This window comes from Xenopus tropicalis, chromosome 7 (assembly GCF_000004195.4).
Source record: "Xenopus tropicalis strain Nigerian chromosome 7, UCB_Xtro_10.0, whole genome shotgun sequence".
Classification (NCBI taxonomy): Eukaryota; Metazoa; Chordata; class Amphibia; order Anura; family Pipidae; genus Xenopus; species Xenopus tropicalis.
The window spans coordinates 17,678,313-17,702,607 of record NC_030683.2 but is presented as its reverse complement, the minus strand read 5'-3'; the positions used below and the strand labels follow the sequence as shown (position 1 = coordinate 17,702,607).

The following is a 24,295-nucleotide window of genomic DNA, read 5'->3' as shown; positions in this document are numbered from 1 at the left end:
GAACTATTGCAGAAATGAAAATTTAATATAAGCTTTATCTCAAAAAAAATAAATAAAACTTTTTAAATGCAATCAGTTAAAAATTCTGTGCCATTTCAGAAATAATCAAGTTCAGGGTTAGATTTTGATCGACATCTTTTAGGGAGGCTCTCTTTCCTAACGTGTGTTAGAGCTAACTCAAATAACCGACTCCAGCACAAACAAAACAACTGACTCTGGCACCAATCCTACATGTAGAGAGACAGGGTTTCCATCACAACCAGTCATTTTGAATGAGTGAGCTCAAATACATCTCTAGGCAACGGGTGACCTGTCAAAGTCTGATTCAGACTCCTGTATGAAGAAAGAATGAAGAGAGACAGATATTGAGAGGGGATTCTGATTATACCAGAAACTATACTGAATTTGTAATTTATTTATAAATATTTCTTATTTTAGTGTGCTAAAGCTTTTAGCAATCAATGGGAGGTAACTAACATTTAGTTGTACCTTTCCTTCTCCTTTAAAATAGCCTATAATATGTACAAAAGGAAAACTGATTTCATCATATTTTGTAAAAAAGCCTCACAACTGCAAAGCATTGTGGGAAAGCTAATGCTTCCGTAGTCTGGCAATAGCCAAGGATAGACAGACACTGCTTCCAAATGCAAACTTTTAAGTCAAATGTTTGAAAGAGCATCTCTTTCATCTCTGAAAAGAAAAAAAATCTCTCAAAATAAAAATCATTTTTGGACAGAAATTCCTTTCATATATGTTAGCCTATTGCAATCAACTTACTCTTGACTTTTGTAGGACTACTGTTTTACATTTTGCAACCTTGTGAGAAAAATAAAGCTTCAAAAGCCTACTTTCCTCAAATGTGGCTATAACAACGGTGGTTCAGGGGTTAAACTGGCCATACAGGTCTAAATTAACTAGCCAGCTTGGCCCTTCCACACTGAGCCAGCAGCCTATTTGGTCTGACACTATACTGGGATCTATAGGTAGGAAACCTTACGCCATATCTAACAAAGCATCGTGATTGGTACACTTACGCACCTCCCACACAAGGATATAGTCCCCCTTTAAAATGAAATTCACCCCTCGCTATGGCGAGTGACCCAGGACCAAGCTTGCCCAGAGACATTAAAATAAAAGGCTTATGCCACCATCACACTATCCCAATAAGGGCACAGAGCTGCCTAAAGATCAAAGTACCAACACCTGCCGCCACCTGTCCCTAAGGGCGGGACGTTCCCACGGGAAAGTCCAGAGTTAAGGAAGGGGGGTGCAATAAATACGATTGGGGGATATATTCCCAAAAATCTTAGTTCTGTCCAGCACACTGCTACCGATGTAGTAATATAAAACAATGAGCTGTCTGTCTGTGGGCTTATATGAGGTAGAACGAAGTATTTTTGCAAATCAGCGCAACGTCGTGCAGTGGTACAGTCCAAAGTCAGTCAGAGGCGGAGAGTGAGGGGCGCGGTAGTTCCGCCCAATGCCCGTGTGAGGCGTACTGACACTGGCCAATGGCTGAGAGGGGCGGGACTAGACACTCTGGACGTTGTATTGTTGGGAAACAATGGAGGGCGACGAGCAGGAGCCGCGGCGGCAAATTCAAATGTTTCTCCGGAGCGACAAGTGTCGCGCTACCGTGTCCAAGTGCTCGGCCCTCGGCATGGAGATCAAGCGCAAGAAAATCCGTGAGAGCGTCCTCTTCCCCCGGGAGGATGTGAGTGCGACAGAGCTGGGTGTCAGCTGTCCCAGTAGCGCCCTTGTGCGATTGTGTCGCTGCGCCTATCTGTCTTGTGTCTGGGTGTTAGTCTGTCAGTGCGATTGTGTCTCTCGTTTGATTTGTTTGGGTGTTACCAGTCTGTGTGTGTCATTTATGTGTCTGTAAGTCTGGGTGTGTCTGTGAGGGATCAGTCTGTCTGTCAGTTTGTATCTTTGTCGTGTGTGTGTGTGTGTGTGTAGCCCTGTGTGTGTCTCTGTACCTGTGTGTGAGTGTCTGTCAGGGGCCTGTCCCTCCATGCCTATTGAGTTGGCCATACACGCTACAATTATGATGTTTCCCATGACCATCACAGGAAAGATCAGCCGTACCCTCCGCTAACACTGGAATCATCAGAAATGCAGGTAGAAACAATAGAATGTAACCCCTATCAGACGATTCAGCAGTAACATATAGGGAACGTTTGGGAGCCTTCAAACTTTGAGACCTGTCCGGTCAACGAGACGGCCGATATCCACGGCTTCAGCAACATCAGTCGCTTCATCAGCCCCCCCCCCCCATACACACACCGAGCATCGTACGGAACCTTGTTCCCTGTATGTGCAGCTTTAGGCTCTGTAACAGTGTCTGTCTGTGTGTGTGTTGCTTGGCTGTCTGTGTGTGTTGCTTGGCTGTCTGTGTGTGTTGCTCGGCTGTCTGTGTGTGTTGCTCGGCTGTCTGTGTGTGTTGCTCGGCTGTCTGTGTGTGTGTTGCTCGGCTGTCTGTGTGTGTGTTGCTCGGCTGTCTGTGTGTGTGTTGCTCGGCTGTCTGTGTGTGTTGCTCGGCTGTCTGTGTGTGTGTTGCTCGGCTGTCTGTGTGTGTGTTGCTCGGCTGTCTGTGTGTGTGTTGCTCGGCTGTGTGTGTGTGTTGCTTGGCTGTGTGTGTGTGTGTTGCTTGGCTGTGTGTGTGTTGCTTGGCTGTGTGTGTGTGTGTTGGCTGTGTGTGTGTGTTGCTTGGCTGTGTGTGTGTTGCTTGGCTGTCTTTGTGTGTGTTGCTTGGCTGTCTTTGTGTGTGTTGCTTGGCTGTGTGTGTGTGTTGCTTGGCTGTGTGTGTGTGTTGCTTGGCTGTGTGTGTGTGTGTGTTGCTTGGCTGTGTGTGTTGCTCGGCTGTCTGTGTGTGTGTGTTGCTCGGCTGTCTGTGTGTGTGTGTTGCTCGGCTGTCTGTGTGTGTGTGTTGCTCGGCTGTCTGTGTGTGTGTGTTGCTCGGCTGTCTGTGTGTGTGTGTTGCTCGGCTGTCTGTGTGTGTGTGTTGCTCGGCTGCCTGTGTGTGTGTTGCTTGGCTGTCTGTGTGTGTTGCTTGGCTGTGTGTGTGTGTTGCTCGGCTGTCTGTGCACCTATGTGCCTCTGTAAAGCTGCCCATACACGTTCAGATTTTAGTCTTTTCCGACGAACATTTGGATATCTGTTGTACGGTTAAATGCAAGGATCTGAAACGAACATTCAGACTGAAATTGTAGGATAAAACCCTTAAAAATGGGAGGATGTTCTGAACAGGAAATAGTTGCCAGACACCAATCGTACAAAAGTAAATAAACAATACATGCACAGATTGTATCGTTACCCATACTGTCCGATTGTCTAAACGGCCGATTGCCATGGTGTGAAAATTATTGCGACAATAATTTGGAGCCTACACGTTGTCACGTTTCATACGATTATATCGGTGCATGTATGGCCTGCTTCAGTGTGTGTGTGTCTGTGTGTTGCATGATTGTCTGTTTTTTTGTCGTGTGTGTTACATGGCTGTGTGTGTTCCCCCTATCTTTTGTACATGAAATTGCTATTGAAAAGCCTTTTCTGCCTGTTCTTTTTCTGTTCTCTTCTCTGCTTGCCAGACTCCTGTAACAATGTATTGGAGATCAGCTCTTCTTTCAGCCCAACAGCTCCCACAATGCCTTGCCTTCTTACGAGTGACAATTCCTAGCTTATGCATTGTGAGAATCCGAGTGTTCCTTAGAGGAGAGCTGGCTACTGATACAATAATGCAGTGGTGTAGTGCTGGGGGAAAGCAGAGGAGGGAATGGCGAGAGGCAAATAGAGCTTTTAATAGCATTTATGTAGAATTTTGAAATCAGTAAAAATGTGGAATTTTTCTGTTCTTGCTCCTTGGTGGGCAAGCCAGGCGCGGGTATATTAACAACCACAGCTCGCTGGGTGAGGGTGGGTTAGGGGCAGGCGTGGTCCAACTTTTTGTTGACCTGCCCATCATTATTTCCCAGCCTGTTCATCAGAGCCAGTGGCACTCATCACTTTGTATCATCTAGCAGGCGCCATCTAGTGGGCATCCAGCAGCTTAGCAGCCTGCCAGGGAACTGCATCTTATCTTTGCTGTGATTGGCTTCTCACATCCTACTGTGCTTTTGGGAAAGGACCTTTAGGCCACACCCACCACTCATTTGTAGCACAGTCATGGACCAGGGAGGGTCCATGGGACCCCAATAAAGGTTTAATTTTTAATTACAACAACCATTTTTACCTGTAATTAAAACCTACCTTATAAGGTTTAAAACTTGCTATGACAACTGCAACTTTGCAATTGGTCTTCATTATTTATTTTTTATAGTTTACAAACGGTCTGCCTTCCACTTTTACATTTTTCCAGCTTTCAAATGGGGGTCACTGACCCCGACAGCCAAAAACGATTGCTCTGCACTTACAAATCTATTAATAGTGTTACTTTTTATTACTTATCTTACTATTCAGCCCCACTACTATTTATATTCTAGTCTTATACTACCCCACTGCTTGGTTGCTAGGTTAAACAAGACCCTAGCAACCAGATAGCGGCTTAAATTCCAAACCAGAGAGCTGCTGAACAAAAAGCTGAATAACTGAAAACCCATAAAACTTTAAACTACTATTTCTATTATTCAGCCCCCCCAGTGCATCACACGTGCATCTCATTTGTATACACAGGACTGCCTTATTCAAGAGAAACTGGATTTTGAGATCCGTATGCGGGACGGGATCTGCAAGCTGCTGTCGGTGAGCAGTCAGAAGGAGCAGCTCCTCAATGCAGTGAAGAATCTGATGGTGTGCAATGCCCGCATCCAGGACTACACGGCACTACTGCGCTCTCAAATGGGTGAAAGCAATACAGGGAGAAGGTAGGTTGTGCCCAAATGCTTTCTTTTGCCTGATGGGTCGGATGTATCTTTCTTTCAGGCTGTAGTGACACAGAGCAGGGTATGGTCCATACCAAGAAGTGGGAGGATAAATGCCCCTCTGCCCCCACTGTCGCTGTGTCAGTGTGACTGTGCAAAATAAAACATATTTGCAATATAGTTAGTTAGGCAAAAATGTATTCTATAAAGGCTGGAGTGGGCAGATGTCTAGCATAATAGCCGGAACACTACTTCCTGCTTTCAGCTCTCTAAGGGCTGTGACACACGGGGAGATAAGTAGCTGCACGACAAGGGGGTTTTGGGGGGGGGGGGCAAGGGGCAACTAATCTCCCCGAAATGCTATCCCTCCGGCTAGAATGTAAATCGCCGGTGGGATGGCTTACGCGGCGCTGCGATTTGCAGAAGTCACGGAAGTTTCCTCTCAAGGCGACTTCAGTAAATCGCGGCGCCGCGTATGCCATCCCACCGGCGATTTACCTTCTAGCCGGAGGAATAGCATTTCCGGCGACTAATCTCCCCATGTGTCACAGCCCTAACCTCTTAGTTAGTCCGGGACTTTAGTGGGGGCCACGTGGGGCATAACCGTTCAGTTAGTTTGTGAGCGTGCAGGTCAGATTCAAATGCAAACTAACTGACAGTTATGTCCCATATGGCCCCCCCTCAAGTCACTGATTGGTTACTGACTAACTAACAGCTTAGAGAGCTGTAAAGGAGGAAGTAGTGTTCTGGCTATTACGTTAGAGATCTGCCCACTCCAGCCTTTATAGATTACATTTTTGCCTAACTAACTATATTGAGAACATTTTTATTTTGTGCAGTCTGTCTATTTTACCCATGTTTATTTTTACACTGAACTATTCCTTTAAGTGCCCTGTCTGATGAACACTCGTAGACCTACAATAAATTCATGCCTGTTATGGAAAGGCAGGGTGTTGATGGGAGGGGAGAGGCAAGTCATGGACTTGATTGGTCACAGGGAATTCAAGCTGTTACTGCTCATGGACATAATTTTGGAGAGGGTTTCTTTTGAAGAAATAATCCTAAACAACATTTCTTTGTAAGCTACAGAAGGAAACGCTGATAAAATTTTAGGCTGGTTTGCTGCTGCCATCTGCTGGCTGTGTTACTTAACTACATAGTATTTTAAAAGAGGATGACATATTATATTGTTCTTCACCCTGTACTTATGCAGATATGAGAATGGTATCAGGATAGAAATATCATGATAATGAGTTAAATGGCCTAATTAATTAATTATAATGGAATGCAGCTTTTATTCAAAACAAATTTGAATTAGAAATACTTTTCAATTGCCTTTCATTTATAGAGCAACAATGTATTCCACAACCTTTTGTATTTTCTTATGCAATATGTCATGGTTACTCACTTCTGTTTTATTAAGCTGTGGCCTGCCAGATGTTCTGCCATTGGTGTGGTGAGTACATGATAGAAAAGTCAGAATGGCCAAGTTTGCATTCAAGATGAATACAGCAGAGCAGTCAGAACAGCTGATGTACTGTAGGCCTAAATCCTTAGTTCTGATGTCTAGTCTATTCATAGCTGAAATAAAGGGTTAACTTTCTTCATAAAAGCAACCGCTCCACATTCTGCTCTAGGTTTTTGTTACAGACTGCAATAGAAAATAAAGGCTTTGAAATTGAGTAAATAGAGCTGTTTTGTAACGGTCATTTTCATTGGGGAAGTTTTACCTTTCCAAGTCTGAGCTTTCCCCTAGACTAGTATATAGGCCAATGATCCCCAACCAGTGGCTCTGGAGTAACATGTTGCTTACCACGCCCTTTGATGTTGCTCCCAGTGGCCTCAAAGTAGGCGCCATTTTTACATTTCTGGCTTGGAGACAAGTTTTGGAGCAGTCTTCTGTGGCTCTCCTACACTGTTTACATCTGGGTGTGGCTCATGAGTAAAAAAGCTTGGAGATCCCTGATATAGGCTGTAAGGGCTCTGGCACACGGGGGAGATTAGTTGCCCGTGATTAACTCCCTGTTCGCGGGCGACTAATCTCCCCCGTGTGCCAGAGCCCTAAGAAAGGGGGCAGGAAAAGGGTGGAGACATTATAAATAAGTTACTATCTTGACAACATCAGACACTTTATCTTGGCACATAATACAAATAAAATCAACCCTGATTTTGACATTTAATTTGCTTTGTTTTTAGGTCTTCTGATGTCGGACTGAATGAACGCCAAGCTTGCCCTGGAAAAGTTGCGATTTCAGGTATAGTAAGCCACAAAATACCCTTTATTGCTCAAATGGATGCATGTTTAATTGCAAAGGAAGGATCTTTTTGAAAAAAAGGGCCAAAACTAAGCACAAAAGCTTGCAAGTAAGGGAGTATTCCGTTAGCCAGTAACGGCTATGCATTTATTCCCACCTCTGAATCTATCCATGTTCATTTAGCTTAATGAGAGAGGGGGTTGAGGTGATGGATTCTGGAACATGAAGTCCCTCTGCTTTCCAGAAAATATGTGCACTGCTCATCATGGAAAAGGGACTTCAAGTCCAACAATCCATCACTTCAACATGGAAAAGGGCGAGAAAGGGGTTGAATGACTCCTTAGGGAAATGGGTTGCAAAATGGTCGGTGTGACTTAGATGTTAATGGTTTCCTCTCAGTGTGAAGAATCCTGTATGTATGTTATCTATATAATAATATAGTATCTATATAAGCCAAAATGAATTATCTCATGTCAGTCTTTTATATTACTTATGAATGCACTAAACAAATATACATTGTATTGCATTCAAACATAAAATATGGCATTTTTTTGTTGTATGAAAAGTATACAATACGCAAATAAATTCAATGACTAATGCAGTAAATGGAAAGGTACATTAATGTAAGCTTTCAAAACACCTCAACTGAACAACTATGTCTGCTCCAGAGAATGGAATATCTGTGGTTATAATTAAGTACTTGTGATGTCACAACTTGTTGATTATATTGTAGAAGAGCTTTCTCAAGTATTATCACTCTCAGCAGTGCATTTCCCAAGATCAAACTATAATGTTCCTGTCTAAAATTTCACCCAGTATGTCTGCTCCATCCTCACTTTTATAACTGCCGGTGGATCTCTGCTCCATATTTCATTCCACGGAGCCTGAGGAAAATGATTAGCAATTGAATTCAGCCAACATGCTAGGCACCATCCGGTAAATAAGACTTTCCAGTCAGTTGACAAATGCAACACTTGTGGGTTTCTCTGTGTCTTGTATATAGTGACAGTGGTCTTTTGGGAGTATGCATTTGCACAATTCATTTGAAGATGACCTTGTTCTTGAAGTCACCACCAAAGACCACTTGTACTCGGTTGTTTGGGCATGTATTTGCACAATTGCATTTGAAGATGACCAAGTACAACATATGATTGTGGTTTTTGGTGATGACTTCAATAATGACGCCATCATCAGTTGCACACCCAAACAACTGAGTACAAAATTTGATTGTGGCCTTTGGTCATGACTTCAAGAATAAGGCCAACGTCAATATTTTTTTCCAAAATCATTTTTGGCGAAGGAAGTTTTGGATTGCAATGGAATTTAATATAAACTTAGTTTGCCTTTAATTTGAGCATGTTCACAGTAACCTTCCCAGGAGCCAAGACATGTAAATATAAAAACAGTTGAGGAGCAACACAAGCATAAAGATATTTCCTAGGGGGTGACCAGTAAGGGCTGTAATTGGTTATTTGGTAGCCCACTGTAGACTGTCAGCCTACAGGAGGCTCTGTTTGGCATTACACATGGTCTTTATACCTCCAAAACTTGCTCCCAAGTCAGGAATTGAAAAATAACTCCCTGGTTTGGGGGCACTGAGAGCAACACCCAAGGGGTTGGGGAGCAACATGTTGCCCCTGAGCCACTGGTTTGGGACCACTGCTTTACACCAACACTTTAACTGTACGCAGGAGAAGCCAATCCAAAAGTGGCAGCTTCATCTTATAACAGGCTTGTAAATAAAGACCCTAGAATGTCAAGTTATTTACTGTGAAGATGCCTACACATGATCGGAGTCTGGTGGTACTGCTTCTTGAAACCTACATCAGCCTCCTCCCATGTTATAGAAAACTCTTCACAGGTGGTGGTAGAATTGTGCGCATAGTGAAAGGTTTGTGTGAGGCTAGGGCAGGTGTCAAGGGGCATCATAGCTGGGTGGCTCAATTCCAATTCTATTTTGCCTGGCAACATGTAAAGTTTATATGTCCTTTAAAGGGAAAATATACACCACTTTTAAACATTAGCTCTGTAAATAGGGCTTGCGTTGACTATACATTTAGGGTTTCTGTTATTTCTGGCACAAAAAAAGTATATGAAGACAGTTTCACTTCAGCACTTCCCATCACTTCCTGATCCTGCAGAACTCCAAAGGAGCTGATAAAACCAATTCCACTGAGAAGCCCCTGATAATGAGCTGCTGAAAGGCTGCTGCTTAGAAAAGGAAGGGGTTTGCTTGTTTAAAGGAAAATAGGGAGCTCTGAACCAATTGTCCTGTTTATAAAAGAATGGGGGGGGGGTGAGCTCAGTAGCCCAATAGCCTAATGTTCAAATTAGGGATGCACTGAATCCAGGATTCGGTTTGGTATTCGGCCAGGATTTGGCCTTTTTTGGCAGGAATCGGGTTCAGCCTAATTTGTTATTGGGCCAAATCCCTTGGGATGGACTCAGTGGTTCGGCTCTGGGTTTGGTGCATCCCTAGTTCAAATTAGTGCTATATAATGGCAAAAAAAAGTAGGAAATGTGGATTATTTTAAAAGTAAAACAGGCAGAATGTAATTTCAACACATCCTATATAATGTGCTGATTTTTACAAGGGTGTTTTTTAGGTGTATACAGAACCAATTTTTGAGACCTGACTCACAACCCACATTTTTACTCACTTTGACCCACTACCTGACCCAACTCACAACTGCCTTAGCTGCAACCTGATCCACGACCCACTGGCTTCCATTAAACAAGAAGCGCTGTTGCTGCAAACCAGAAGTGACATCATCAGGAGTGGGCGGGGTAGAAAAAAAAAATTCGATATAGATAAAAAATAGGTCATATAAGGTAAAAAATAATGATTAGACCTGTGACCCACCCAGTCACATCTATACCCACTAGGGATGTGCAGGCCGAGATTTTCTCGACCCACACCCCACCCTAACCCACCTGCTCCCAACCCGAACCCTACCCAACCTGGCTTCCTTCCTTTATTTATAGACCCACGCCTGCCCCACAATGATGTCACAAAAGTGGGTGGGGCTTCCAGGCGCAAACCTATAAATAGAGAAGCCGGAAGAGAGCTGCCGGTAGTGTACGGTTGCAGACAGTGAGGGAGAGCGGAAGAGCGCAGCCTGAACCCAACCCGCCTGACCCACGGGTTAACCAGCGGGCAAGCCTGCACATCACTAATACCCACATACCCAACCCTGTAAAACCCAGTAAAGGTAATTTTACAAGTGCATAAACAGAGTGAATTTGAACAGGGTGAATTTTTTTAACCCTGTTCAGGTATGGGACTTGTTATCCAGAATGACCGGGACCTGGGGTTTTCCATAATTTGGATCTCCATAACTTCTGCTAAACAAAATTTAATAACCCCAATAGGATTGTTTTGCGTCCTATAAGGATTAATTATATCTTAGTTGGGATCAAGTACAGGTACTGTTTTATTATTACAGAGAAAAGGGAATCATTTAACCATGAAATAAACCCAATAGGGCTGTTCTGCCCCCAATAAGGGGTAATTATATCTTAGTTGGGATCAAGTACAGGTACTGTTTTATTATTACAGAGAAAAGGGAATCATTTAACCATGAAATAAACCCAATAGGGCTGTTCTGCCCCCAATAAGGGGTAATTATATCTTGGTTGGGATCAAGTACAAGGTACTGTTTTATTACAGAGAAAAGGGAATCATTTAACCATTACATAAACCCAATAGGGCTGTTCTGCCCCCAATAAGGGGTAATTATATCTTAGTTGGGATCAAGTACAGGTACTGTTTTATTATTACAGAGAAAAGGGAATCATTTAACCATTAAATAAACCCAATAAGGCTGTTCTGCCCCCAATAAGGGGTAATTATATCTTAGTTGGGATCAAGTACAGGTACTGTTTTATTATTACAGAGAAAAAGGGAAATCCTTTTTAAAAATTAGAATTATTCGCTTATAATGGACTCTATTCCATAATTCGTAACTTTCTGGATAACTGGTTTCCGGATAAGGGGTCCCATACTTGTTCTATTGACGGCATTTTTTCTTGCCCTGATGACTGCGGCCTTGTGATGTTTCCATGCCTTGCACTTTAGGTCTTCCCTGTTTTATTGTGATTAACAAGAGAAGGAGGCTGTAATTGCCGCAGATCAGCATTTATCATCCGAGAAGCTTTATAGAACTGCGTGGTTTTTCTAGTCGAAATGATCAAGAGGCAAGCTAAAGAGAGAAACGCAGGGGGGAAAAAGTTCCTGTTGCTTTAGCAACATCGGATTAATCATTTATAATTCAGCAAGCAAATTCCTAGCGGTGAATGGGAGCCGTCGGCTTTTTCACACCTGTGATTTATCTGTAACAGAAATACCGGCTCAAACCAAATGGCTGTAAATACGAAATCAAAACAAATTCGCGCCTCTCGCTAAATGCCGATCGGCAGCTGCGCCACAATCACGGTTTAATCTGCGAGATGTAATGGACTTTTCCGCAGTCTGGAAAATAATATCTTTACGGCTCCTTTTTCTTTTTTTTCCCCCTTCGATTCCGTGAAAGGTGTTGATTTGAGCAAAGAGGAGAAAAGTCCACGGCAAACAATCCGGACGCTGCTGTCTTGTTTCTGGGGCTCTGGGGACCGCCGATAATAAACACTTCTTTTAAATATGGCTGCCAGCCTGCCGATGTAGGCAAATATAGCAAAGCCTGGGAAAACACCGGCGCACTGTTTCATGTATTGATAGAGGATTATTACGGGATGGTGATTGAGCTCAGAGAGAAAAAGCCAAAGCACTTGCCTTTTATATAGGAGTTATTGCTTAAAAAATGTAACAAAGATTTGAATAAATAACCTTCTGTATGTTGGAAATGTATTTAAAAATCAGAGCTGTCAATCATATATCGCCTGCCCCGCCTCTATAGAGGCGGGGCAGGCGATATATGATTGTTAGCTCTGATTTTTAACTACAATTACTTTTAACTTTCCATTTAGCACTTCCTAGATATCACCTAGATGGCAAATGCATAAGATTTTGGGGTAATACAAAGCTTGCCTTAATAACAAGGTACACAAAATGGCGCCTGCCTGCTGGCTGTGACTGTAAATTCCACTACTGAATGGAAAAAATAATAAATCATTTATATAGTGTAAGTAAAGTTTATTGTGCTCAACTAACATGATTTGGAATTAATTTTGAGGGTGACAGGTCCCCTTTAAAGAATAAATAAACCTTTTTTTTTTTCTATCAGTAAAATTACTCTAAACAGCCTCCAGAATTACCTACCTTTGTCCCAGCATTCTGTCTGACCTGGTTCCTCAGTCAGAAGGTGTTTGTTTCTCTTTGCTTCCTTTTGCAGAGTGAAGCCCCGCCCCCACTTCCTGTTCAGTTCTCTCTTCAATTCGACAACGTTGTCGGAGTGGAGAGCCTTCAGCAGGAGCCAGTCTGTGCATTCGCAGGGTTTTTTTTTTTTTGATGAGAGACCTAAACAGGAAGTGGGGGCGGGGCTTCACTCTGCATAAGGAAGCAAAGGAAAGGATTGACTTCTAACCAGGTCAGAGAGAATGCTGGGACAAAGGTAGGTAATTCTGGAGGCTGTTTAGAGTAATTTTCCTGATAGAAAAAAAAAGTTTACTTATTCTTTAAAGTGGATGTAAATTTAAAAATGATGGCTAATTAGGGTAAATGTAAATTCCCTATATGAAAATATACCTGCAACTGAAAGCAATATCACTCTGTCCCTCTTAAATTCTGGTTCTCGTACCCTAATACAGAACTAGCAAATACAAAACATACCCTAGCCTTCATTTCTCACAGTGCATTTCAGTGCTTCTACACATTTCTAAGTCCTTTCACAGCTGCCTTCTGCTACATTGTTTCAGTAGTCACGTTTTGATTGGATATATACTGGAAAATTGCTCAGATTTGCATCTTTATTCTGTAAAGGGGGGGATAATCAGAAAGGTCTATGTAAATAGAGCCATAAGCACTTGAAGTAATGCTGCACTGAGTCCTCTATCAAAAGAAACACAGGCTTTCTTGTTGCTTTTTTGTAAACATGAGGTTCCAGTGTCTGTCTTCCTCTCTCAGAAACATCCTTAATTCCCGGGGCCAGAGTCTGTGCAGTTCTCTCCCTCTCCTGCTTCCCCCTCCCACCAGAATGCTAAGAATCCCTCCCCCCTCCCGTAGGAATGTGTTATCTGAGCTATAATGGCTAGACTGCAGGCAGGAAGCTACTTACAATGGCAGCTGCTATCTTAAGCAAAGGGAGAAAGCTTCTAAAGCTGTTTACTCAGGTATGGGAAATCTTTCTGTAGAATATAGCGTTCTAGGTGGCACTTATGTGGCGAATCTATTGGCAGCAAAATGCCAAAATGACTTTCCTTCTCCTTTAAATTAAATGCTATCAGTGTCCATGACCCCAGCAATAATAAAGCAGGTTGATTAGGTAGATATATACAGGTATGGAACCTGTGATCTCACATGTTCTACATGCCTAATACATGAATAGGTGGTATAGCCTGAGTGCTGCCCACACACTTCCATATGTACATTGTACTGACATGTCGCCTGGCCGGAAGCAGTGTCAATTAAAAAGAATTGTTTATAGGGAATATGAGCTTTTTTGGTAATCATAGGCAACATCACCATGTGCAATGCCAACAGTGCTCTAAAGGTAACTGCCATTGGACACCGGAGCAGTGGAAACACATCATTAGTTGGTAAAGTTTAGGTTTGACAGATTCCAGAAGAAACAGTCTGGGGGAGCAAGAATAATGGCCTGGTCTGTTTTTCTTGGTAAGGGCTTAGGCCCCCTGGTTTTATTGAAAACCAACTGTCATAGTATAGTGTATTACAGTGATCCCCAACCAGTGGCTCAGGGGTAACATGTTGCTCCCCAACCCATTGGATTTTGCTCTCAGTGCCCCCAAACCTGATGGTAGTTTTTGAATTCCTGACTTGGGGGCAAGTTTTGGTTGAATAAAAACAAGATTTCCTACCAAATAAAGCCCCTGTAAGCGGATAGTGTGCATAGAGGCCCCTAATAGCCAATCACAGCCCTTATTTGGCTCCTCCATGAACTTTTATGGTGCTTGTGTTGCTGTCCAAGTCTTTTTACATTTGACTTTGGCTTATGAGTAAGAAAAGTTGGGGACCCCTGGTGTATAATGACAGTCCTTCTGTCTTTGTATCATCTGTGTGGGGAAGGCCCTTTCCTGTTCAGAACAAAGCCAATCCTGTGCAAAAAGTGTTTGTTTGGTCAGATGGGAGTTTGGAGAATGTGATTGGCCTCACCTATGGCATGAACTGTATTGTAGACTGCAGGTCAAACCTGGCGCCCAACCTTTTACAAATGAATGGAAGCAGCTCCCACCAACAATGTTACAAAATCTAGAGGCAACCTTACCAGTAGAGTAGAGAAAAGGTTGAGGAGCAACTTGGTATAGACGTGTCTGGATACTTTTGGCCATATAGTGTCCTTACTAAAGCTTGGGTGTGGCTATCCAACTCTGGAGGTACCATTCGTCTATGTGCATATGGACCACTACTGTAAAGCTATTCCTCTACCTTTAGCAGGTTTCTTTTTCAGAGCTTCATTTTCATTCCCAACCTCATTTATTTTAGGCCAAGCATTGTTGTCTGTAAGAAACCATTAGGTATTTGCAAGATAAGAGTTTCTACAAGATGTCGTATTCATATTTAATTCATAGCTACGCCAGATTACATAGAGGTGCTGTCTGTGCTTGTGACTAGCCGTCGATGTAGCACAGTTGTGTCTAGTTGGAACTTGTTGAAATGCCGTAATAAAGAGCAGCGCCGGCTGGAGATGGAAGTGCGGGGAAATGGGAATGACCCGCTACTATTTGCTTTCAAATGATTCTATCTAGCCGCTAGAATTGTATAAACTCTAATAAATTATTTACAAGCTGCTACATGAATCTTGTGTTTTCCGAATTGTGTTACAGGCTCAGATTGAATCTCTGCAGACGGAATTCATGGTAATGGAGCCCATTGTTAAACACAGCTGAAATATACTAGTCTGGCAACAATAAGGCTGAAGCACTTTATTTGCACATCTCTGGGCTTAAAATCCCCAACCCTTTTTGCTTTCTCCCAACAGCTCTATAAATCCTCTTTTCGTGTTATCGGTTATTTTGGAGGATGCGGAAAACCAACATTTAACTACATTATGGCATTTGGTTCAGGCTAGTAATTAAGTGAAGGCACAGATATGTCTTATGCTGAGACCTTTTGTTATGTTGGACCATTGGCTTTAATTCCACTGTGGCCAATCTAGTCTTAAGGGCAGAGTTATCAAAATGTGAGGTGTGCCCACTTTCTATTCATTCCTATGGGATTTTTAGAAGTGTATGTATCAAATGGCGAGTTCTAACTTTCACCCATTGATAAATACACTTCTAAAAAGCCCATAGGAATGAACAGAATTTGGCTGAGTTTTTATGTATTAAAGGAGAAGGAAAGGCATTTTGGCATTTTACTGCCAATGGATTTGCGACATTAGTGCCACCTAGAACACTGTATTTATTCTGCAGAAAGCATTACTATACAGCTTTAGAAGCTTTCTCCATTTGCTTAAGATAGCAGCTGCCATTTTAAGTAGCTTTCTTCCTGCAGTCTAGCCATTATAGCTGAGATCACACATTCCTAAGGGGGAGGGGAGTTCTTAGCATTCTCCAGTGAGGGGGGGAGCAGGAGATGGGAAAGAGAAGAGAACTGTGCAGACTCTGGCCACAGGAATTAGGTATGTTTCTGAGAGAGGAAGTCAGACACTGGAACATCATGTTTACAAAAAAGATACAAGAAATCCCAAGTTTCTTTTGATAGAGGACCTTTTTACCTTTCCTTCTCCTTTAAACTCTAAACTCACATTTTGATAAATCTGCCCCCTATAACCCTTTATTCCTTTTATTGCTGTCTGTGTAGCATGAGCTGCATTTTTCCATGCTCTTCCCTGCTTCTTATATCTACATACTTGGGCAGCAGAACGTTAAGGTGGCCATGGACAGGCTGTTAAAAGATTGAGTTGGCAGCCCATACATGGGGCTGCCCAATGGGCCTTTCCAATTGACATCTGGCTAAAAATCAGCCACATCAATCAGACAGGTTTGATTTTCCTGTCCAATGAGGGCCACATTGGTGTGTTGATGCAGTCCTCGTTCAGTTGACCTGTAGGCCCCCATCCAACTATCAGATCAGCCCAAATTGCCCCAGTTTGTGGGTGACCAAATTGAACCAAAATCTGCTGTTTTGGCGACCTCACCAAACAAGTGGATCTACCAGTCTATGACCAGCTTCAGTGTAGAATTCCTGCCTTTACCATTGGGCTACACAGAGGAAGATCCAACTGCTGTACCATAAGACCAAATGAGGAGATACTTAGTGAAGGCCTAGATCCGATCTGTTACCTGACTAATCCAATCATACTGGGGAACAATGGAATCTTTTATGCTCACACTTACCGTATATACTCGAGTATAAGCTGATCTGAATATAAGCTGAGGTACCTATTTTTACCTAAGAAAACTAAACTGGAAAAACTTATTGACTCGAGTATAAGCCTAGGGTGGGAAATGCAACCACTACTGCTAAGTTTCAATAATCAAATAAATAACAGATAAATAAATAAATAATAGATAACTTTAGGAAAAGAAAAATGCTACAGCAGCAGACAAAAGCAAGTTTGGGAAGGCTAAGGAAGCTGCCATACTAATTATCAAGTACTTGGACCCCAGTGTACAAGTCCCACCACGGTGCTACAATAGTAGTTACAAGGGCAAAATCATTCTTGATGCTGGACTTAGTGCAAATGTAATTTTTGTAAATAACAAGGGGGGCTTGTGGCGGGGTGCGTTCAACGAGCTAGAGTCAGCAGATCAGTATACTCGAGTATAAGCCGAGGGTTACTTTTTCAGCACATTTTGTAGTGCTGAAAAACTCGGCTTATACTCGAGTATATACGGTAAATTGTAAGCCTTAGGGTAATGGCCCTGGCCCACGGGGAGATTAGTCGCCCACAGTAGCCAAGATTAACTCACGTGACTAATCTCCCCATGGGCCCTTATGGGAAGGGCTTCTGACTGATGATCTGTAACTTGTTTCATTTTTGCTTTCCAATGAGATCATTGAGAATTCTAACAGTGTTACCTAGGAGACATTGAGCATAAATCTGCATTTATTCTGATAGCAAGGACAAGTATACCATGCAATTAAGTCATTATTTAACTGATTGTCATTCCATTATATTTGCAAAATAAGACTTTCTGTACTTGCTCTCACCTTTGCAGCATCTGTAAGTTATAGTGTATGTGTGTCCTTATTTCTTTTTCTTTCTTACAGAACAATTCTACACATTCATTTACTCTCTCCCCTTTTTTCCCCCTTTCTCTAGGTATTCGAATACCACTGATGTGGAAAGATTCCGACCACTTCAGCAACAAAGAAAGTATGTTTAACATCTGTGTTGCCATCTGGTTACTTGATATAAAAAGCCCTGACCCCTTTATTCCATTAACACACACTTACACACAGATCATACTTTCCAGCTATTCTTTTTTTCACAGTCAGGATTTACTGACCAAAATGGGGGGTGTAACATCTTGAACCGAAATGGGATTTATTTCCCAGAATTCCAGCTGCTTTTAAAAACAGATTTCAATGCAGGATTCTGCTGGAGAAGCTCTAATTAACTTCAGTTTATAAAAAAGAAAAAACATGTTTTCCCATGACAGTATTTCTTTAATAATGCCATTTGTGCTGCACAATATATAATACTTTTATATAGATTTAATTTTTTTATATAATTACCCCTTATTGGGGGCAGAACAGCCCTATTGGGTTTATTTAATGGTTAAATGATTCCCTTTTCTCTGTAATAATAAAACAGTACCTGTACTTGATCCCAACTAAGATATAATTACCCCTTATTGGGGGCAGAACAGCCCTATTGGGTTTATTTAATAGTTAAATGATTCCCTTTTCTCTGTCATAATAAAACAGTACCTGTACTTGATCCCAACTAAGATATAATTACCCCTTATTGGGGGCAGAACAGCCCTATTGGGTTTATTTCATGGTTAAATGATTCCCTTTTCTCTGTAATAATAAAACAGTACCTGTACTTGATCCCAACTAAGATATAATTACCCCTTATTGGGGGCAGAACAGCCCTATTGGGTTTATTTAATGGTTAAATGATTCCCTTTTCTCTGTAATAATAAAACAGTACCTGTACTTGATCCCAACTAAGATATAATTACCCCTTATTGGGGCAGAACAGCCCTATTGGGTTTATTTAATGGTTAAATGATTCCCTTTTCTCTGTAATAATAAAACAGTACCTGTACTTGATCCCAACTAAGATATAATTACTTATTGGAGGCCAAATAATCCTATTTAAATAATTTTTAGCAGACTTAAGTTATGGAGATCCAAATTACGGAAAGACCCCTTACCCAGAAAACCTCAGGTCCCGAGCATTCTGGGTAACAGGTCCCATACCTGTATGAGGTTTCTGATTGTATGTGCAGTAATTGCAGAGGATAAACATTGGCTATTTGTGGGAGAGGTTGCACCAAGCCAAGTTCACCAGCAGGGGTCTCACTCCTCGCGTCCCTATGTATTTCTTCTTATTTGGGAAAAGTTGCCTGTGCGCACTCTACCCTCAAGCTCTCAGTATTCACTGTGTGCCACTCGCAGATATTATTTCAGTGTTCCTCGCAAACAGTCTATGGTCAAGTGCAGCGCTGCCGACGACGTGGGTTTCTCATTTATTTTAGTCTCATATATCACTGTTTTTATATGTGCTGCAAATCTCATAACAAACAAGACGGTGACAGCAATATCATTTCTGCATTAGCTTTATTAGGCTGCTGTGTTCAAAATGTAATTTCACACCTATTTCTGGGCTGATATTCATAACTTTCAAATCAATTCAGGAGTGGTAAAGAAATAACGTACGAGCGTAAGCTGAAGGCTTCTTCTGCTCCCGATTCCACCGCTGCTGCGCATACTGAATTTCTCAAATGTCATTGCACATAAATATTCCCTTGGATGTATATATATAATGAATATAAAAGTGCTCTGACAAACCCCTGGAGTATTTGCTGAGCAATCTTATTTAAAACACATTTCAGCTTCTGCACACACACAAATGCCTTTAAGCCTCTAAAAGGGACTTCTTTTCAAATGGAAGGTTAAAATTACCTGTAAGATTATGCAATATTGCATCTAAAACAATTAGGCTTAGCAGATATAGAAAGCAATATGTGCCTTTTCCTAGAGAATAAAACTGAATGAGTGATGCTGAACAAGTATACATTGATATCTTATCAGAGCAATCAAATATATAATATATATATATATATACAACTCCAAAATGAGCACACACGGCACAGAAATCAATGTAGCAAAAAGGTCCTTTATTAGGACATCATTTCTACACATTTCGATCCCCAAGGGACCGTCATCAGGATACAATATATATGTTCCCAATGCTGCTTTTAGGGTTAAAAATTAAAAAAACGGGTTACAATTTTGGGGGGCCCAAAGGTTTTTGTGGGGTCTAGTCAAATCTAATAATGCCACTACTCTAATTTAAATCTGTATATTGGCAATATACACAAATTGCAGAAGTGGCAATTTACTCAAATTAGCAGCAACAATACATTTTGCAAAGTATGAGACTTTCTGGAGAAAGTGCTCACTCACATCCCCATCCCCTATCCACAAGTGGTGACAATGCCTGTACTGGCTTTTCAGCCTCAGTGAACACAGCCCCTGTTATTCTCTAGCTTTGTTTTATAGAGCTTTCTGGTAAAGATGCCTTTGCTTTAGAATCTTCCCAGCTTCTGTGACATGTATATGTATATGTATGTGCATATATACAGTATATATATATATATATATATATATATATATACACACACTTTATATACATATACAGTATAAGCCTAGTTTTTCAGCACCCAAAATGTGCTGAAAAAGTCACCCTCGGCTTATACTCGAGTCGGGTGCCATGGGTCCCTCCAGACTAGCACCCTCTGTCCTTTGTGTGCAAATTAGGCCACCCGCAACCAGACCCTTCAGTGCCCTGGCCCGCTCCCAGTCGCTATACTTATTCCCCCTTACGAGTCCTCCAGGACTGGGTCTGCTGCCACTTTGCCAATGCGCAATGAGCATGGGGTAGTACTCATTTTATTTTTGTTGACCCTCTTCTCCACTTACAGAGCTAATTTAAGGTTTTGCTTTTAAATAAATATTTAAAAACATATACCCCACTGATGCCTCAATTTATGTAATTTACTGGTTTTTATTTTGATTATTGAAACTTAGCAGTAGCTGCTGCATTTCCCACCCTAGGCTTATATTCGAGTTAATAAGTTTTTCCAGTTTTCTATACTCGAGTATATACGGTATATATTCACGAGCAGTGACAGCACTTACAGGGATTTACACAAAAATTAAAATAATCAAAAAATTAATAAAAATGAGGTTTATGGAGTCCAACGTTTCAGTTCCCAACTGGAACTTTCATCAGGGAATATATACTGTATATATTTATAAACATTAGAGATGGACCAGCACACCATTTCTTCTGAATATTTCAATTTCAACTTTCATTTGTTCATTGTTGTGTACTGTGGATTGGATACGCAGTGATGAGCAAATAAAAGTGTAAATAGTTACGAGAAATGGCGCCCTGGTCCATCTTGAGAGGGTCTTGAAAGTCCTGACTAGGGATGCACGGAATCCATAAATTTTTGGGTTCAGCCAAACCCCTAAACCTTTGTGATTCCCAAGATTCACCCGAATACTGAATCCTAATTTCCATGTGGCAGTTGAAGGATTAAATAGAAGCCCGGATCCAAATCCTGCTGAAAAAAAAGTCTTTACCGGATACCGAAACGATTCCTGGATTCCTAGTCATGGCACAGCACCCATAAGGGCAGGTCAGAGAAGCGTGTATCCTCATGTCTCAGCCCTGCGCTTTTCTGCTAGGCTGAGAGAAGCGGATCCCCTTCTGTACATTTCTCTGCGTGCCTGCCTACCTTAAAGACTATGGCAACTGCCCAAGTGTGGGGGCACAGAGCAGAGTGGATTGGAGGTCAGTATGGAAAATGTTCGCTTTTGTGTTTTCCAGGCTGGCCTCCGCTCTGTGGGCCCTCACTCAGGCAGCTGCCATAGTCTTTAAGGCAGGCATGCAGAGGAACGTACAGCAAGCAGATCTAAGTGTATTATTGGGCTGAGGGCAAACACTTAAGCTGTTGAGTCCTCTATCAAAAGAAACACTGGATTTATTGTCTTTTTTTTTTGTAAACATGACGTTCCAGTGTCTGACTTCCTCTCTCAGAAACATCCTTAATTCCGGTGACCAGAGTCTGCGTATCTCTCTCCTCTCTCCCCTCTCCTGCTCCCCCTCCCACCAGAATGCTAAGATTTCCCTCCCCCTCTCCTAGGAATGTGTGATCTCAGCTATAAGGGCTAGACTGCAGGCAGGAAGCTACTTACAACGGCAGCGGCTATCTTAAAGGAACAGTAACACTAAAAAATGAAACTGCTTTAAAGTAATAAAAATATAATGCACTGTTGCCCTGCACTGGTAAAACTGGTGTGTTTGCTACAGTAACACTACTATAATTTATATAATAGGCTGCTGTGTAGCCATGGGGGCAGCCATTCAAGCTGGTAAAAAGGAGAAAAGGCACAGGTTACATAGCAGATAACAGATAAGTTCTGTAGAATACAATAGTGTTTTATCTGTTATCTGCTATGTGCCTGTGCCTTTTCTCCTTTGAATGGCTGCCTCCATGGCTACATAGCAGCTTATTTATATAAATTATAGTAGACTTTCTGAAGTAAACACACAACTTTTACCAGTGCAGGGCAGCAGCACATTATATTTTAGTTACTTTTATACACTTTCATTTTTTGGTGTTACTGTTCCTTTAAGCAAAGGGAGAAAGCTTCTAAAGCTCTTTACTCCGGTATGGTAATGGTTTCTGTAGAATAAATATATTGTTCTAGGTGGCACTAATGTGGCAAATCTATTGGCAGTAAAATGCCAAAATGCCTTTCCTTTTCCTTTAAGCCTTACTAAATAAATAAGTGGAGGACATCCCCCATATAATATGTGTTTCATATGTCACATATGCCATGACTCCCTTTAACTAGGGAATTAAGGATCCTAAAATTGTGCCATACAACAATGGTTGTTACTGTTTTATCTCTGACACATATAATGAGTAAGATATCACAGCTGGTTTGACTGACAGTGAATGGGTTAGAGGGTAGATCACTAATATAGTGATATTGATTGGCTCTACTGGAATGCTATCTGCTAATCCATCATTCGCTGTGTGAGACTGCCCTTTCTTATATTTTTTTAAGGCCAGCTGCTTAATAACCCTCACTAGAATATATTCCTACACAGAGTATCAAATAGCACAGGACTTATTGCTCCCATGTGAAAGAATTTGTATAAGATTCGCAGATTAATGTCTAAATGTTTTCTATCTTTGTTCCCCATAATAATTGTATTTATAAAGTTACCTACATAGGGCGCTCCAGTTGGCTGAGTAGATCATGTGATCATGTGCCTTGGGTTATATGACATTGGCACTGTTTGACTGGGGATGAGTTCTAGTTCGCTTCCCATTCTATACTTACATAGGTACATTCTGCCATATTTAGAACATTACTTTTTTTAACAGCACTTGTATACAATCACGTACAGGGCCAGGAAGTTTGTGAGTGCAAGACTTTTACCACTACTGCTAAGGAAGCTAAGAATTCATTAAAGGAGAAGGAAAGGCATTTTGGCATTTTACTGCCGATAGATTCGCCACATTAGTCCCACCTAGAACACTATATTTATTCTGCAAAAAGCTTTACCATACCTGAGTAAACAGCCCTAGAAGCTTTCTCTGTTTGTTTGAGATAGCAGCTGCCATTTTAGCTTGGTCTTAGTAGCTTCCCGCTGCAGCTCTAGCCTATAGCTCAGATTACACATTCCTAAGGGCGGGGGGAGTGAGTTTTATGAATTCTTATCGGAGGGGGGAGCAGGAGAAGGGAGAGAGGAGAGAACTGTGCAGACTCCAGCCCCTGAAATGAAGGATTTTACTGAGAGAGGAAATCAGATACCCTAAGAATGTGTTTACAAAAAAGGAGACGATAAATCCTGTTTCTTTTGATAGAGGACTCAGTGCAGCGTTTACCTTCCCCTTTATTATATTTGAGTTCTGTAAAATTCCAACTGCCTAGGCGCAGTTCAGTCCAAGCGTTATCTCCCTATACAAATAATTTACCATAATAGACCAGTGCAGTTGTTATGTGTGCTGCTGTAGAATTTAGAAACATATTTTTTTTTATAGGCCATGTGTGTAAACATATTTGTATGTGCCCAGGGCAAGGGTGGTTTCTATGCTATTATTAAAGTAAGGTTGTACATACAACATGTTCTGAACAAGCCACAATTGTGGTGTGATCAGTCAAAGGCTAGATGTGCTGATATTTCTATGTTGGAATTACAAAGTGCAAACTGGATCACTTAATGGGGTTGTCCACCTTTGAGTTAACTTTTGTATGATGTAGAGATTAATACCCTGAGACAATTTGCAATTGGTCTTCACTTTTTATTATTTGTAGTTTTTTAATTATTTCAGTTTTTGTTCAGCAGGATCCAAATTACCTTAGCAACCAGGGTCTGTTTTATTATTACAGAGAAAAGGGAATCATTTAACCATTAAATAAACCCAATAGGGCTGTTCTGCCCCAATAAGGGGTAATTATATCTTAGTTGGGATCAAGTACAGGTACTGTTTTATTATTACAGAGAAAAGGGAATCATTTAACCATTAAATAAACCCAATAGGGCTGTTCTGCCCCCAATAAGGAGTAATTATATCTTAGTTGGGATCAAGTACAGGTACTGTTTTATTATTACAGAGAAAAGGGAATCATTTAACCATTAAATAAACCCAATAGGGCTGTTCTGCCCCCAATAAGGGGTAATTATATCTTAGTTGGGATCAAGTACAGGTACTGTTTTATTATTACAGAGAAAAGGGAATCATTTAACCATTAAATAATCCCAATAGGGCTGTTCTGCCCCCAATAAGGAGTAATTATATCTTAGTTGGGATCAAGTACAGGTACTGTTTTATTATTACAGAGAAAGGGAATCATTTAACCAT

The 24,295-nt window shown here is 41.5% G+C and overlaps 1 protein-coding gene across 1 annotated transcript in view; it reads left to right on the top strand.

The window, feature by feature from the left end:
• Nucleotides 1-1,625: 1,625 nt before the first annotated feature.
• rtkn2 (rhotekin 2) overlaps nucleotides 1,626-24,295 on the top strand; it is a 56,560-nt gene continuing 33,890 nt past the window's right edge. Inside the window, 4 exon segments of the mRNA NM_001127024.1 lie at nucleotides 1,626-1,714; nucleotides 4,669-4,859; nucleotides 7,053-7,111; nucleotides 17,494-17,547. Coding sequence (NP_001120496.1) covers nucleotides 1,661-1,714; nucleotides 4,669-4,859; nucleotides 7,053-7,111; nucleotides 17,494-17,547 — 358 coding nt within the window. The 5' untranslated portion in view covers nucleotides 1,626-1,660.